The 17,016-nt window shown below is 55.8% G+C and overlaps 1 protein-coding gene across 17 annotated transcripts in view; it reads left to right on the top strand.

The window, feature by feature from the left end:
- DLEC1 (DLEC1 cilia and flagella associated protein) overlaps positions 1-16,979 on the top strand; it is a 67,917-nt gene extending 50,938 nt beyond the window's left edge. The window contains exons 20-38 of one of the 17 annotated variants that reach the window (XM_036921621.2): positions 2,576-2,729; positions 3,371-3,481; positions 4,462-4,592; positions 5,053-5,244; positions 6,119-6,189; positions 6,647-6,798; positions 8,480-8,598; positions 9,130-9,200; positions 11,614-11,819; positions 11,906-12,016; positions 12,095-12,220; positions 12,298-12,392; positions 12,588-12,672; positions 12,839-13,057; positions 14,681-14,818; positions 15,098-15,259; positions 16,114-16,267; positions 16,459-16,582; positions 16,664-16,979. In XM_036921621.2, the coding sequence (XP_036777516.2) occupies positions 2,576-2,729; positions 3,371-3,481; positions 4,462-4,592; positions 5,053-5,244; positions 6,119-6,189; positions 6,647-6,798; positions 8,480-8,598; positions 9,130-9,200; positions 11,614-11,819; positions 11,906-12,016; positions 12,095-12,220; positions 12,298-12,392; positions 12,588-12,672; positions 12,839-13,057; positions 14,681-14,818; positions 15,098-15,259; positions 16,114-16,267; positions 16,459-16,582; positions 16,664-16,787 (2,545 nt within the window). In that variant the 3' untranslated portion in view covers positions 16,788-16,979. Of the gene's footprint in view, positions 1-2,575; positions 2,730-3,370; positions 3,482-4,461; positions 4,593-5,052; positions 5,245-6,118; positions 6,190-6,646; positions 6,799-8,479; positions 8,599-9,129; positions 9,201-11,613; positions 11,820-11,905; positions 12,017-12,094; positions 12,397-12,587; positions 12,673-12,838; positions 13,058-14,680; positions 14,819-14,852; positions 15,263-16,113; positions 16,268-16,458; positions 16,583-16,663 lie in introns of those variants that run through there. The other 16 variants (XM_036921622.2, XM_036921623.2, XR_005032041.2 and 13 more) reach the window with 16 other exon arrangements.
- Positions 16,980-17,016: the final 37 nt, after the last annotated feature.

Genomic DNA, 17,016 nt, shown 5'->3' with positions numbered 1-17,016 from the left:
AGCGCATGTTAGTTTTGTAAGAAATTGCCAAAAAATTTTGCAGAGTAGCAGTTCCATGCTACATTCTCACAGAGATGTGTGAGGGAGCTAGTTTCTCCATATCCTTGTTAGCTTTGGTATCATCACTATTTTTTATTGGTGCCCTTCTAATAGATGTGTAGTAATATTACCTCGTGCTCATGGTGACTTTCATGGTGCATTTCCCTAATGGCTAATAATTTTGAGCATATTTCATGTGCTTACGTACCATCGCATATCTTCTTTGGTGAATGTTTTATGTCTTTTTTTTTTGGTATCATTAATCTACAATTACATGAGGAACATTATGTTTACTAGATTTCCCCCATCACCAAGTCCCCCCCACATACCCCATTGCAGTCACTGTTCATCAGCATAGTAAGATGCTGTAGAATCACTACTTGTCTTCTCTGTGTTGTACAGCCCTCCCTGTGCCTCACCCCACATTATACATGCTAATCGTAATGCCCCCTTTCTTTTTCCCCCACCCTTATCCCTCCCTTCCCACCCATCCTCCCGGGTCCCTTTCCCTTTGGTAACTGTTAGTCCATTCTTGGGTTCTGTGAGTCTCCTGCTGTTTTGCTCCTTCAGTTTTTTCTTTGTTCTTATATTCCACAGATGATTGAAATCATTTGATACTTGTCTTTCTCCTCCTGGCTTATTTCACTGAGCGTAATACCCTCTAGCTCCATCCATGTTGTTGCAAATGGTAGGATTTGTTTTCTTCTTATGGCTGAATAATATGCCATTGTGTATATGTACCACATCTTTATCCGTTCATCTACTAATGGACACTTGGGTTACTTCCATTTCTTGGCTATTGTAAATAGTGCTGTGATAAACATAGGGGTGCATATGTCTTTTTCAAACTGGGCTGCTGCATTCTTGGGGTAAATTCCTAGGAGTGGAATTCCTGGGTTTTATGTCTTTTTAAATTAGATCATTCTATTGTTGAGTTTGAAGAGTCCTTTACATATTCTAGATACGAGTTGTTTGTCCAATATGTGGTTTACAAATAATTTCTACCTGATTGTAATTTTTTGTCTTTTGAAAGAAAAAGGGTCTTTCACAAAGCAAAAGTTCTTTATTTTGATGTGGTCCAGTGTATCCAGTTTTCCTATTATGGATTATACTTTGGGTTCTAAAGATTTGCTTACTAAAATTTTATGGTTTTACATTTAAGTTTGTAATACATTTTGAGTTAATTTCTATGTAAGTTGTAAGGTTTAGGTAGAGGTTTTTTAATTTTATTTTTGCCTTTAGATATCTTAATTCCCAGCATCATTGGTTGAAAGACTCTCCTTTCTCCATTGAATTGTTTTTACACCTGTCAGCAATCAGCTGGAACAACTCAAACAGTCTTCAGTAGGTGAATGAGCAACCTGGTACATCCACCAAGGAACACTCCTCAGCAGTAACAAAGGAACAGACTCTTGAGACACTCAGCAGCTTGGATGGATCTCAAGGGAATTATGCTGGGTGCAAAAACAAATGTCAGAAGACTATATGATTCCATTTAGGTAGTGTCCTTGAAGTCATGGAGATGGAGAGCAGGTCAGTGGTTTCCAAGAGTTGTTAGGGAGGAGGAGTGAGAGAAGCAACTGGGGCTGTGGCAGGAGGCATCCTTGTGATGGAATGGCTCTGCGTCCCAGCTGTGCTGGTATTGTGTCTACACGTGTGGTAATGCGGCAGAGAAGTAAATACAGACAGATGAGTGCACGGACACCTGGTGGGGTCTGGGTGAATTGCTGGTTGTGTCACTGCCTCTCCTGGGTGTGATGTTGTGCTGCAGTCATGGGCTATGTTACCAAGGGAAACAGGGACACAGGCACCCTCTGTATGTCTTGTTACAGCTGCATGTGAAACTACAGCTATCTCCAGGGAGTTAGAAGCAAAGTACACATTATCTCCATTCCTCACATGAAGAAAAACCTCAGTCAGACATACTTGTGTGGGTCTGTTTCTAGGGTTTCCATCGCAATCCACTGCTCTGTATCTCCACCACCAGCATACTCTCGTGATTGCTGTGGCTATAGGGTAAATCTTAATATCCAATAGAGTGATTTCCTACCTTACTCTTCTTTTGAAAAATTATTTTAGTTATTCTATGTCTTTTGCCTTTCCATATAAATTTTATACAATCAGCTTGTCTACATCTACAAAAATCCTTGCTGGGAGTTTGAATCATGTGAAACCTATAGTTTGGGGAGAAGTGACATCTTTACTGTGTTGAATCTTCTAATCTCTGAGCACAATATGTCTCCATTTATTAAGTCTCCTTTGATTTTTGAGCAATTATAAATTGTGTTGTATTTTTTATTTCTGTATCCATAAATTCACTGTTAGCCTATTTCCGTAAATCACTGCTAGCCAATAAGAATGTGATTGATTTTTGTATGTTGATTTTGTACTCTAAACTCTGCTAACTTATTAGTTCCAGGAGTTTTTTAATAGTTTCCTTGGGATTTTCTACATAGACCATCATGTCATCTGCAGGTAGGGACACTTTTATTTCTTCTTTTTTGATCAGTATGCCTTCTATTTCCCTGTGTTCCAGCTACCTTCCTGTGTATGCTGAGGTACAGGAGCCCTATGTGTACCTGCAGAGCAGCCAGGTGGAGGTGAGCAACCTCTACCTGGGTGTGCCCACAAAGGCCACCATCACACTTATTAATGGCACGCTCCTGCCCACCTGCTTCCACTGGGGCAAGGTGAGTGAGCCCATACTGTCTGCACCAGGTCTGCAGCCCTCAGGGCCAGAGGCCCTGTGGCGGGGACAGTGACCCCCAGGAGTCTTCAGAACAGATAACCAGCCTGTCTCCTGCAGCCTGTTCCTTGCCTCACAATGCCCAGGAAAGCTGGGCTGCTCAGAAGAGCAGCACATCTGGCCTGGCTTTCCCTTGCCCTGCTTTCAGAGAATTCCTATCCCCTGTCCACGAGGGAGTTCCTGGTGCACACAGCTCGACCTCCAGCCAGTGTAACCCATGACTGGTCCACACAGCCACTGGGTGCCCAGCAGTGGCTTGTCCTAGCTTGTGCTGCATGCCATGGGAGACAGGGCCATGTCCCTGCACATCAGAGGCAGCTGCCCTATGCTCCCCACTACCCTGGGTCTCCCAGGGTGGCTCCTCTAGTCCAGGCAACCCCGAGAGGTGGGAGGTCTGTCCAGGGTTGGGGAGGAGCGAAGGGATGTGGGGTTTATCCCGCTAGTGAGCACCCAGCCCTGGTGGCCTGCCGTGGCCCCAGGCCACCACCCACCACAGTGTGCAGCCATGCTCAGTGCTGTCTCTGCACCCCGGGTCCATCCTGGGAGACCAGCACAGGGCAACAGGCCTGCCTATGTATCTGCCAGCTGCTGGGGCACCAGGCAAGCTTCTGCACAGCAAAAGTCTCCCCTAGACGTGGCACACTGGGCCCCAGTGAGGAGCGCCAGCTCAGCCTAGAGCTGACTACTCACACTCAGGTGAGTTGGGTAGTGAGGGGCACCTGGGCTGACAAGGAAGGCCCCCTGCAGCTGTCTGCATCTGTGCCAGCAGGAGGTCTGCCTCAGACCCCAGTCTTGCTCTTTGGGAAGGGCAAAGAGATTTCTTGCATTTGGGTCTGGGGTCCCCATTTCTGTTAGGCCTGTTCTCCAGGGACACAAGGGGGACTGGGGCAGGCCTGGGTGTGCCCTGAATACGCTGGCCATGTCTAGCCTTTGGCATGAGCTTTAGCCCTCCCTAGGACATTCCTGTGGCTGCAGATAGGCCCAGCTTTCCAGTTTTCCCGGAGATCCAGAGCAGGGCTACTGCAGGGCAGGCCCCGTGCTGGGTGCTGCCCGGGGGTCTTACTGGCAGCCAGGTTCCTCCCAGGGAGGGCATGGCTTCTCCCCAGCACAGCCACAGGAAGGCACCCCAGGTGGAGCTGCTCAGTCCTTGGGCAGTTACAGGCTGGCTGTTTGTGGTTCTTGTGGGAAAAGAAACGTCCTCTTGCAGAGGCTTGCAGATGCAGTCACTACTCCTTACTGGCAAACACGGGACAGTGGGCGCTCTTACATGGCTGAGCCTGAGCTCTAGGGTGACAGACAGGTGGGCCAGGCCTGGCATAGAGCAGACCTCATGCAGCAAGGATGGCAGCTTCATCAGAATAAATGTGCAACTTTTCCAGAGACCAGTTTGAGGGGTCTCTCTTTATGTGGGCCTGCCCATGTATTTGGAGCAGACTTCAGGAAACCTGAGTAGGGGCCAGGCCTCCTGGGGGCAGGGTGCAGGTCAACAGGCTGGGCCTGTGGATGGTGGCTCCCTGGAGGGCCTGGGGAGCCCTTCCACAGAGATGAGCCTGCACAGAGGTCAAGGCCTTTGTATTAAGCCTCCCAGAGCAACCATCTGTGCTGAGGGAAGACCGCCTGAGGTCCAGCCCTGGGACTTACCTGTGGTGACGTGCCCCTGATGGGCTTTCTTTTAGGAAGAGCTGACCAATCTGGCCCTCCCTTGTGCCGTGTCAGGCATAAAGGAGCCACTGGTCCTGGGCATTTCTGGGAAACCGCTGCGACTGCAAGTGGCCATTGCCATCCCCGCAGATGGCTCTGATAGCAGGTGAGCCCAGGGCAAGGGCCAGGGCCTGAGTGCTGAGGTGACCATACACAGGAACAGTCCTACATGCCATACCAGCCCATTCCCAGCCATCCTGCAGCCAGGCAGGGGCCACAGCGCTCACGCGGCCCCTCAGCACCTCCGTGGGGACAGACCCACCCCCAGCTCTGTGTGGGCTCCCCCCACACCTGGAGGCCTGGTGTCAGGCAGGTGTCCCTGGCAGGGACAGGACCACAGGTACAGTGGGCTTTTCCACATGAGGCCCAGTGACAGGGAGGCAGGACCTGGTCTGGGGAGTGTGTGCAGTTTAAGCCTCTCTTGGGATCATAACTGACAAGAAGGGTGCGTCTGTGGGGTGGCAGCTGAACGAGGAGGGCGTCCCAGTATAAAGCCTGGTTTCCAGGGGAGCTTGCTGGGTGGGCCAAGGGTGCAATGCAACCAAGTGCCCATGGGCACGTGGCAGTGTTCCCAGCAGAGAGTGGTCTCCAGGCCACCCAGAGGAGCTCCACCTAGACTTTGGCTCAACTGTGCCACTGCGGACCTGTGTGAATCGCCAGCTTATCCTGACCAATCACTCCCCGATGCAGACCCCCTTCTCCCTCAAGTTTGAGTACTTCGGGGGCCCCCAAGGCAGTCGGAGACAAGCCCCCAGTCTGTAAGTCTGGCTTCTGTCAGAGGGTTTCCCGGGGAGGATGTGGCCAGGGAAGGGCCTGCCCTGAGGGGCCTTGTGTGGCTTAGGGGGCCAGAGGCAGGTTGGCGTAAGCAGTGGAGGATGTGCTTTCGCAGGTAGACAGAGAGACCATAGCCGAGGCAGAGAATGGGGGAAAGAAAACGGCTCCCCCTGCTCACCTCCCAGGCCCTGAGCAGGCAGGGGAGAGGCCTGGCCTTCTGAGGCAGTGGGGGGGCTTCTGCTGACAGTGGCCACAGGCCAAGGGGTGAGAACTTACCACAGGCAGAAGGCTTCTCACAAAGCTGTGTCTTGGAATCAGCCACAGGGAAGTATTAACACCACAGAAACTAACACACAGGACACCCCTCGCTGCCATGGCTCCAAAGGAGGGGAGCCCAAAAAGCCCCTTTCATGGGTAGTGGGGAGCTGCTGACAGTTTCTAAGCCATCACTTCCCCTTTCCAGACCTGCTAGTGTGCACTTAATGCTGACAGATGTCAGCAGGAAAGACTGGAAACAGAGGCCTCTGCAGAAGCCTGGGCCACAGAGTAGGGTCTGGGCCAGGTTTGCATCCAGGGGCCACTGCACAGAGCCTGGGGATAGGCTCCCTACCCCAGAGCCTTGCTGAGTTTCTCGGGAGGCAGGCCCTGGGGCTGGCGGGTGGCTGCAGCTGAGATGCTTTGGGCGGTGCAACAGGAACAAGGACCAGAGAAGGGGTAGGAAGAGGACTGACTAGCTCTCCATGGGGCCACTGTCCTCTGCTGGGCACCTAGTAGGATGATTGGTGCCAGGGGAGGTGGCTTGGGTCTGGGGAAGGGCCCTGACAGCTTGATACTATTGCTACATCCCTTCCGGTGTAGCCTGGACATGCCTCCTGCCCTGCTGAAGACGGCACGGATTCAAGAGCGCTTGGCCAAGCGAGAGCAGCTGGGTAGGAGCGCCGGGGTGGCAGTGAGCCAGGCTGGCCAGACCAGGGTTTATGTGGCCTCCCCAGGATGTGGAGGGGTTGCTATGGGGGGACCCCAATCAGAGACCCCCATCTCAATGTCTTTTCTGGCAAGGTGCCTGAGATTGTCATGGCCCTCCACCCAGCAGCACCCCTCTTTTGAATGAGGCCATCTCCTTGCCGTGGCATAAGGCTGTTGTTCAAGGCCTCCATTTGAGTTGGCATGGTGGTGGCTCAGAAAGGAGTGCTCCCCCTGGGGCCTCACCCCACGGGAGGTGGGAAGGGCTGGCCTCAAGCTTTCATCTCTGGGGAGGTATGTCTGTATAGCCTGGCCAGGGAGAGGCTGAAGTGGCTTGTCTGGAACACTGCTTTGCTAATACATGAGAGTTTGGACCTCCTTCCTTCCCCTGGGTTCTGAATCCCCATTCCTGGTTCTTCCCAGACTTTATGGAAAACATGTTGTCTCACCGGAAAGGAGCTGCCTTCTTTCCCCACATTTCCCAGGGCTTGCTTGGGGCCCACCAGCAGCTAAACATTGACATCACAGCCTGTGCAAACATGTGGGGCGACTACTGGGACAACCTCATCTGCACGGTAGGGGCACACTGGAACTTGACACAGCCCTACCCTGAGGATCCCCTTGGCCTCTCCAATCTCATCATGTTGAAAACCGATGCCTGCTGAGCTCTGGATGGGCATTCCCATCTGCAGCAACCTTGGGGATTCAGGCAGGGTGGGTCCGTGTGAGCAGAAGACCTTTCCACACCTTAGCCGCTGAGGTCCCATGAGGCTGGGACCACCTGGAAGAGGGCAGAGGAGGCAGATAGGCTGCCTACCTGGGCCAGGCCTTGGAACCTGGGGAGGATGTAAGTGTGGAGAGATAGTGACAGCCCCCAAGGGCCACGTCATTGCCCAGCCCCTGGGGCAGCAACTCATTCTCCATTGCTCCATATGTTTTCCCACTCATGGAGCATAACTGAGCACCAACTGTGTAGGGGTTCCTGGGTGGTCCACTGGACTGTGGAGGATTCAGGGATGAATGAGATAGCAGATGATGCCAACAAGGAGTCCCTAGTGTGTGTGGTGGGCAGAAATGTACACTGTCCCATACTACTCTTATTGCATATATTTTCATGAGCTGTTTCATATATTGGGCAGGTTAATTGAAGTAGCTACTTGCTTTAAGTGGTATTAGGTATGGCAAAGGGTGGGTCACCTAAATATATAGAGTTCTTAACTAACAACAAGGAGGGTGGGGGCAAAAGCATCCCAGTGGGCAAAGGGTTTGAATAGGCAACTCAAGAATGACAAATATAGATGGTCAGTGGACACATAAAGACATGTCACCATCTGCAACAAAGAGGAGAATTAGTGTAACACTGAAATACTGGCTTTGTGAGTTTAGCAAGATTAGGTGGGGCGGGGCAGGGGCAGGGTGCTCTCCTGCACCGTGGGTGGGCAGGCCTGGGACATGCCTGCCTTTGGAGGTCCTTTTGCAATGTGCACACACTGCACACCTCCCCAGGGAGAGACGAGGCCATGTGAACAAGTGCCTTCCTCTCAGGCTTCCTTTTCTTCTCAGCATTGTGTATAATAAAGGGGGAAGAAGGAAGCAACCTAAGCTCCCACATCCGCCAGTAGAGGACAGGATACAAATAAAAATATGGGGCTGCACCCATGCATGGGATCGTGCACAGCCCATTAGATGCCGCTGTGAACCTCTACTAGCGCAGTGATCACGTGTTAGGAGAGAAGCGAGTACTGAGCCAAGCATATGCATTTACCTCCTGTCACTTACTGTGTGTGTCACGTGCAGAGACACCTGTCTGGACAGCTGTGCACTAACGTGTGGACAGTGAACCATGCTGGTGGGTGGGAGGACGACTGTGTGCAATTATCACTCTATTTTTAAATAATATTTATTTTAAATTTTAAAATATTTATTACTTTTTATTAGCAGAGAGAAATAGTAAAGTACTTTCCATTTAAAAGACACAAATTTGGTGAAAGGAGCTGTAAGAGGCCAGGAGATGTGTGCAGTTCTGGGGCCTAGGCGGGAGAGCAGAGACCGAAGGACAGGCTGGGTGCTGGGCTGGGGGGAGGCAGGTAGCCCCAGCCTGTGGGGAGTCTGGGGTAGGCCTCAGACAGTGGGCAGCGAGTCCAGGCCCAGCTGGGCGCAAGCTGTGGAGACCCCAGGCTGGCTGGAGGAGGGAAGGCCTTGCAGAGAGGGAAGAGGGGGCCGGCTGGCAGCAGGTGACAAAGGTGTGTTTTTCAGGTGGGAGACTTGCCTCCAGCAGTCATCCCGGTGCACATGGCAGTGGTGGGTTGTCCCATTAGCTCCCTGAGGACTACCTACTATACCACTGACCAGTTCCAGAAGGAGCCTGTCATCAGGTAGGCCCCCAGCCTCACCTCTAACTGTTAAAGTCCTCTGGCTGCCAGCCTGGGCTGCCCATGTCTTCTTGTCGCTCTCCAACTGGCCCAGGCCCACTTGGTGCCACCCAGCAAGAAAGCCCAGGATAGGGAAGCCCTAGAGGAGAGAGGTCTCAGGGAACACAGCCACTCTCTCACATCTGAGGCCTTCGAGGACAGAAACAGCCAATAGTCGGTGCGGCCCAAGGCCAGTGCCAGACCCAGGGCCCCACATGCCAAATGAGTTGGGGTCTGTGTTGTTGGTGTGAGTGCAGTGTGGGGGTGGGGTGGGGTGGGATGAAGGTGTTATGGGGGCAGTGAGCAGCCCTGGCCAGCATGTGGGGAAGGCCTGCCGCCCTGGGTTTGGGTGACTTCAGGACACAGACAGACCCCCCATGAGGGTGGGGGGCACCTCCCCACCTCAGCCCCAGCCCCAGCCCTCCTCTCTGAAGTAACCCTGCCTGCAAGGGGTGAGCTGGCCGTGGCTGTGCTGAACCTGGTCTCTGCCTCCAGGTTTGGCACGCAGGTCTCTGGAGGAGACACAGTCACCCGGGCCCTTCGCCTGAATAACTCCAGCCCCTGTGGTGAGATCTCTGGGAAAAATTGGGGCTCTTACCACAAGCTATGCCATGTGGCAGCCATGCTGGGAGGGAGATGGGGCTGGGGAAAGCCGATGGCCTGTGATCAGGACCTTGGGGAAGCGCTGAGGAGTGGCCGAGTTGGGTTTCCAGGGCCACTTGCTTCCTTTAGGATGGGACTTGCCCTTGTCCAGCCCTGGGTCTCCCAGTGTCCCTGGGCCACAGGTGCCCTACTCGTCAGTTCACTTTGCATAGGGACAGACACTTGCCTTTTCTCATCCATTCAGCCAGCAGTACCTGGGTGGCATCCAAGTGCTGTGCGAGGAACAGGGGGTGCATGGGAGTGGGACAGCACGTCCTCTCCTGGGGGCACCATCCTGATGGTAGGGACAGACTGGCTGGGCTGTTAGTGTGTTGCGTGCACTGGGTGTGACTGCAGAGGAAGTGGGAGCATTGGGGGTGACTCCAGGGGCCAGGCTTCCCTGTGGACCAGCATCCAGACTGAGTCCAGAAGGAAGGGCGAGCTGATGGGCCTGGGGCGGTGGGTGGGGTGGAACATGTCTGGTCCCAGGAAGAGTGATGGACAGCTCAGGCCTCCGGGGAGAAGAGGATTGAGGGCATCTCGAGGCGGGTCACCCCAGACAGGCTGCAGCAGAGTCCCCAGGGGCAGGGCCTGGGCGCTGTGGTTTTAAGCTCCTTGGATGACGCTGAGGGATGCGCAGCTGAGGGAGGGCACCGCCTCTCTGTGATCTTGCTCCTTGTTCATTTTTGCCCACTGTGTCTGTACAGTTTGGGAAGGGCTTATTTGAGGTAGACCACTCTCTTGTTTCTTCAAGTTTGCTGGCATGTCTGGCAGCTTTGCTGTACGTTTTAGCTGCTGTGCTCTTAGATCCATTTGAGAACCAAATTCCCCTCACAAGGGTGCCCTTATCACCCACAGCCTCTCTCCTGGGCCCTCAGCATGACAGTCCCGCCGCCGGGCGGCAGCAGAGCCAGCCTGGCTGAACGTGGGCCCCTGCCTACAGTCTGCCCATTGCTCCATTTTCATCCTTTACAAATTTGGTGTGTGTCTGTAAACAAAAAAGAGCTGAGCTTCTAGAAACCCAGCCTGACATTCTCTTTTAGTAGGAAAAGTCAGTCTCTATGTTTCTTCCTCTTATTTCATGTTATTCTACTCGGTTGTTTTTCTACTTTCTTTTGCCTTTTGTGGTGTTGCTCTTCTCCCCTGCTCACTTTGGAGGTGCCCTCCCACCTTCCCTCCCTTGGAGCTCATCCCCACGTGCCTGTCTCTGCCTTTACTGGACTGAGACTGCCACTGGACATTGGCATGGAGGCCACTGGCAGCTTTGGTGAGAGATTTGGTGGGTGTAAGAGGCAGGTGCCAGGTGAAGACCCTAAAATCTACAAAGTGGGGCCAGGTTTGTTCCCCAGAAATTCCCCAGGGCCAGGCTGGGAGGCAGATGATGACGGGGAGTGGGCGAGAGCTGAGGACGGGGAGGCCACCAGACAGTCGGTCCCCCAGGTTTGCTGTGCAGGGATTGAGAAGGTGGTGCTGCACAGGTGGGGTGGAGGGAAGCTAGCGCCAGGTGGGGAGACCTGGCTGGCCGTGGTCATGCTGAACCTGGTCTCTTGCTTCAGTGCTGTTGGGCAGTAGGTGGGAGATGTCACTGGGCCTGAGAGAAGGGCAGAGTGGGGGCCTGGGGACAGATCAGGGTCTTCCTGACTTGGGGGCTTCTGGGAGGTGAGGTTGGACCACCATCTGAGTGTCAGGGAGGCAGCAGAGGTGTCAGGAGAGCAGAGAAGGCATGACAGTGTCATGCAGGTTGGCAGGGAAAGCGGAGGAGGAAACTGCAGTGATGGGCAGAGGGGCACACAGTTTAGGTTGCGGACAGGTTTATGGGGGTGGCAAGCTGTTCGGAAAGTGGGGGACTTCCTCCACTGGGGCCCAGGGGTTCGGTTCAGTTCATTCAGGGTTAGGCTTTGCCAAGTGGGTAGCAGGATGGAGGCTAAGGCAGATATGAGAATCCTGGCAGGACAGAGTTGACAAGGTAGCCCCTAAAGACTAGCCTGGAAGGGAGAAGAAGTAGCTGCAGACGGGAGCTGATGTTTGGAGGGGAGGAGATAGGGGCCCAGGGCCTGAGGCGCCCAGGGAGGCCAGGGAATAGGCCAGAGGAGGGGAGGCTGTGGGGAGAGCATGGGGTCCTGGACTCCTGCTTTGGGATGTGAAGGCCTGGTCTTAGGCCTGGAGGGCCAGGGATGATGGAGCCAGATGGCATAGTCTGTGGACATTTTTGAAACAACGCCAGGAAGTGGCACTGGAGAGGAAGCGAGGCCCCCTCCATCCTGGTATGGGAATGGCGGCCTCCCCAGGAGGCTGGGGAGGAGCCAGTGCTCCTTCCTCATTGCCCATGTTCCCCAGACATCCGCCTGGACTGGGAGACCTATGCTCCAGAAGACAGGGAGGACCGACTGGTGGAGCTACTGGTGTTTTACGGGCCTCCTTTCCCGTTGCGGGACCAAGTTGGGAATGACCTCTTATGCCCCGAGACCCCTGAGAGCAGCAGTTCCTGCTGGTCCCCAAGTCCCTCCAATGCATCAGGCTCCAGCCAGGAAACCATCTCATCTGTGAGGAGGGTGGCACTGGCCGGGGCTGGGGGCTGGTGGCTGGGAGTCTGCAGGCCCACGTGAACCTCAGGACTCCTCGACGGCAGGCTGAGGACAGCACCTGCACCAGGGCCCTACCAAAGATTGTCTCAGTCGTCCTGCGGGGGCATGATGGGGTGCCCTCTGACCGCCTTTTCTGTGTCAGGCCCCCGCAGGTGGTGAGTTGGGCAGGGTAGGCACTGCCCCACAGCCCCGCAGCCCAGCTTGGGCAGCACTGAGGCCCGTGTCTGTGCCAGGTGATCCCAGCTGGGGGCAGCAGCACCCTCTACGTCTCCTTCACCCCCATGGTCCTCAGCCCCGAAGCCCTGCACAAGGTGGAGTGTGTTGGCTATGCCCTGGGCTTCATGAGCCTGGACAGTGAGGTGAGCCTCAGGGACTGGATGTATGTATGCTGCCGACTCAGCCCTGGGACAACCAGTGATGGGCTTGGGCTCCGCAGGTGGAAAGGGAACTTCCAGGAAGGAGGCGTCGCCTGCAGGACTTTGCTGTGGGACCCCTGAAGCTGCACCTGCACAGCTGTGTGAGGCCCGCCCAGTAGGTTGGCCGCTGCAGGCCCAGCATCCCCTGGGAGGGCCTCTGGACACAAGTGGGGACAGAAAGGGCTCTGGGCGCAGGAGGACAGAATGGGAGGGAGAAGCCAGCAGAGGCCCAGGGAAATGCCAGCCAGGGCCATATGAGCAGCTGAGATCCAGAGGCCCAGCCTGGCTCAGTTGTACCTGCTGCCGGCAGGCTGAGTGTGGAGCTGGACTACGATGGTGGTGTGGAATTCCAGCACCAGGCCAGCGACCTCCTCCCTGAGCAGCCCTGTTCTGGGGTGAGTGTGCTGCACTCCTGGCCCTGTGGGTTTACCTGGACCTCAGATGTCCCTGTAGGCCCTCAGGGCACAGGTCTCAGAGTCTGAGACCCCTCCCACACCCCAAGCCACGGGCTTGAGGACAGAGGGGGTGATGCATCCCCAGCTGCCCCGTTGTGGCCACCAGGTGCTCAGTGAGCTGGTGTCCACCCACCACCTGAAGCTGACCAACACCATGGAAATCCCACACTACTTCCGGCTCTTGGTCGCCAAGCCCTTCTCCGTTTCTCAAAATGGGGCTAGCCGCAGCCGCAGAGCTCCTGGCCCTGGCCGGGAGCCGGAGCATGATGAGGAGACAGCAGCAGCGGGCAAGGAGTGGGTACTCTACCCGCAGGAGAACATGCTGGTCAGTGGAGGCTTCTGCAGTACTTGCCTTTGATGGGCACAGACACCTGGGCTGGAGGCCACCTTCCTCTCACTACAGGACATGCAGTTACAGACAGGAACATACCACCCTCACAGGGCATGCACAGACATTTGTACCCAGACACAAACTGCACCTTTGGCCCCTTGGGCCTGTGCGTTTGTGGATGTCCAGAGAGCATGGCCACCAGACATGCCATTTGCAGCGAACTGTTAGCTCTGCGCAGACATACGCATGCACACGTGAGGCCAAGGTCCCTCTCCCCACCCGTCTGCCAGTGTCCTGGTGAGGCATTCCTGTTGGCACTCCACTTTGCATACAGCCCCCTGCCGTGGGCCTTCACATGGGTCTCACTGTCATCTTCCCACAGTTGGTCTTCCCATTCCAGCCCCAGTGTGACTTGCCAGAGAGCTGGACTGGCAGCTATGGGAGGTGTGGGCCCTGGGAACACCCGGCCTCCGTGGGGACCATGAATGTGTGTCCACTTTGGTTGCTGAGGCTGCTGGGATGAGGACAGGTCACAGGCCATGTGGGTGGGTGGCTGTGTGCACAGCTGTGTCTGTTCACAGCTCCCTGGCTGTACACAGCCAGCCAGGCTGGTGCCCCTCCTGTGCCCTAACCAGCTCCTGCCTCAAGGCCCGCCCCATCCTCTCTGAGGGCTTCGGTTCGGGCAGCGCTCCTTAGAGCTCCAGCTGGGCCCTCACCTTACTGCACACTCCTGGGTCATCTTATCTTCTCCCAAAGCTTCAGCGAGCAGCCACGTTCTCTTCAAAATGTGACCTTCAGCTCAGGCGTATTGAATGCCTGCCACAAGCTAGGTGAGGGAGCGCCCTCACGGAGGTCAGGGAGAGACAGATCTGCAGAAGACAGAAGGCAGGCCCCCCTCTACCCACTTAGCATTTGCTCCCTTCTTCAAAGAGGTAAAGTGGGGGCAGCCCCACCACAGCCCTAGGTCCCATTATGCCAGAGCGCCCATGACTCCACAGGGTTAGTCATCAGGTGTGTAAAAACCCTTTAAAAATGTCTCAGGCAGCCCTGGGGCTCTGAAAGGAAGGACATCAGGTAACCCACCTCCTCCCTATAGCATGCTTTCAATGCCCGGCACCTGGCTCCTGACTGCACTCTAGCGCCAGACTCAGGCTGTCCAAACTGGATCCCCCTCTCCCTTCCCACCCAGTGCTACCCATATCTGGGCCACTCTCCCTGGTGGCATTTAGTCTCAGCAGATACTCCTGCCCTCCACCGGTCTGCCCCTGCCAGAGCTCTGGCGCTCTCTCTGCCCCCAGCCCAGCCCTGCTGTTGCCCCTCCTCACTGTCAGCACATCTCCCTGCTCTGCATCCCACACTGCATCTGGGTCTAGGATAGCGGCTTCCAGGCCTGACAGCACACAGTGGCCTGTAGAAATACAAGTTCCTAGGCCCCACCTCCAGAATGAGATTTGGGCTGAGGCCCAGGAATCTGTGCTTCCAAGTGCCTCAGTTACTTCTGATGAGCTAGTCCCGAGACCACGTGTCCCAACCCCATCCTGTTGGGCCTCAGACCAGGGCTCTCTAAATGATGTCCTCACGCCCACACATGCTCCCCCAGCCCACCTCCCCTCATAGCTAGATGACTCTGAGAAGGGACAGCCGACTCAGATGTCCCCCAGCAAAACCCATCAGAGGCTCTTCGCTGTCCTCGGGATAGAGACACAGGCCTCACCTGGGCCTACGGGCCTGCCCACAGCCCTGGTCCCACACGGGGTAAGGAGTGGCTTGCTTCTCGTTTCTCCTGTAGCCCCTCAGCTCCTGTGGGCAGGTGCAGCATTGTCCCTGGCACCAGAAGCTGCAGGACGTGGAGCATCCAGCACAGTGTTTGTGGATGAACATGCCAGATGGGTGCTGGCTGCTGGGCAGGCAGACTGAGTCTGAGCCCTGCAGGCTGAGCTGGGCCCTGGGAGGGGAGTAGGATGGAGCTCCAGATGGGGAGTCTGTGCCTGCCTTTAGCACCCTGCGATGACAGCCCCGCCCGTGCCCGCCCAGGTGGCTGTGTCCTTCTCACTATCCCTGGAGCTGCTTTCCTACCAGAAGCTCCCAGCTGACCAGATGCCACCCGGAGTGGACATTCAGCAGAGCGCGAGTGGAGAGAAGGAAATGGTGTTTACTCAGAATCTGCTCCTGGAGTACGCCAACCAGACCACGCAGGTGAGTCCAGGCCTGCCCTGCCTGGTGAGGGTGGAACCAGGATGTCAGAGGACAGTGAACCCAGGGCCCTCAGAAATAAAAGGAGCCCTGGCTCTTGCCCAAGGGCCCAGCCTGCCCTAGAAGGCCTTGCACATGGAAAGATGAGGGTCCTCCATCCTTACCTGTCTTTGGATCTCAAAGCCAGGTGAGGGGCTGCAGGATAGAAAATCAGGGAAGGCTTCCTGGAGGACATGATATGTGAGGCCCCTGTCCCGTTTAATGGAGAGAGAATGAAAACATCTGAAGGCTGAGGGAAAGGCCTGATGGGTGCAGTGGTGAGACCTGAGGCAGCTGAGGCCCCTGGGGCTTCAAGCACCAGGGGTCCAATTCTGTGGGCTGTGGTGTGGAACTGAGCTGGAGGGTGTGGGTGAGGAACTTGAAGGAATGGTCTAGCAGGTGGATTTCCAGAGGAGCCAGAAGGAGGCATCACACTGGAGGTGGACCCCCACTGGTACCGGGGCAGCTGTGGGATGGGGGAATCATGCCAAGGCATGAACGGCCTTCCTTGAGGAAGGGAAAGAAAAGCAAGATGGCCTAGAGCCCCGGGGGAGCAGAGGGCTGGGCCTTGATGGGAGAGGATGGCAGGAGGGTGGCAGCCAGGGAGCAGAAGCCACAGAGCTTGATCAGGCAGGAGTGGCGAGGGGAGCAGAGGGCAGTGCCAGCCCCCTTCCACCAGCCATGGTTGTCTGCGTTCTCCTCAGGAGCTTCTGTGCTTGCTGTCAGCAGGGTCCGTGTCCCTGAGACCCTGGCTCAGAGCCCAGCAGGAGTGGGCGTATTCTCTGATCCCCACCAAATCATAGGCTCTGTCCCCCTAGATGGTGCCCCTGCGGGCCATTGTGGCCGTGCCCAAACTGCAGCTCTCCACCAGCTGGGTGGATTTCGGGACTTGCTTTGTGAACGAGAGGCGGGTCCGGGATGTCTACCTGATGAACCTGAGCGGCTGCCGGAGCTACTGGGCCGTGCTGATGGGTAAGTCATGCCCTCCTGCCTGCCCACTGCTCTTCTGGTCCAAGACCTCAGGACTGGTACCACCACCCAGGAATTCCTGCAGAGATGGCCAGGTCCCCAGGGCTGCACACCTGAGATGCCAGGTGGGGGAAGGCTTCCTGGGGCAGCTCATGGAACCACAGGCCCCCTGTGCTCCCTTCCCCTCATTGCAGGTCAGCAGGAGCCAGACAAGGATGCTGTGGCCTTCAGGGTCTCCCCGAGCAGCGGGCTCCTGGAGGCACGACCAGTCAATGCACCCCCAACCTCCATCATGCTCCAGGTTTTCTTCACTGCCAGGTACAGCCCTTCCACTTCCCCCGGCACTGCCCAGAGGCCCGCAGCCCCCGCCCAGGGTCCTGACTCGGCCCCCTCCCACAGGAGCAGTGAGCTGTATGAGTCCTCGGTGGTGGTGGCAGGCATCCTCGGTGAGGAGGCCTGCACTCTGCGGCTCCAGGGTCAAGGCTCTTACAATGAGCGATATGTGTCACCCCACCCATTCTGAGGTTCAGCCATCTGCCCCAGCTTTGGAAGTCTCCAACATGGCCCAGACTAAGGCACACGTTTGCTGAGCAGGGGCATGCACTGGAGTGCCTCTGAGCAGCTCCTGGGATGGAGGGACCCCCTTCAAGGTCTCAGCCCAGACCCTGCACCATTAAGTCCTCAGAACCAAAATTAAAGATAGGAAGAATCGGTACTCAGACTGAGCAGTGGTGGCAAAAGGTCTCTTGGGA

This window comes from Manis pentadactyla, chromosome 14 (assembly GCF_030020395.1).
Source record: "Manis pentadactyla isolate mManPen7 chromosome 14, mManPen7.hap1, whole genome shotgun sequence".
Taxonomy (NCBI): Eukaryota; Metazoa; Chordata; class Mammalia; order Pholidota; family Manidae; genus Manis; species Manis pentadactyla.
Note: the sequence above shows the minus strand (reverse complement) of the source record. Positions and strands in the feature narration are given on the sequence as shown.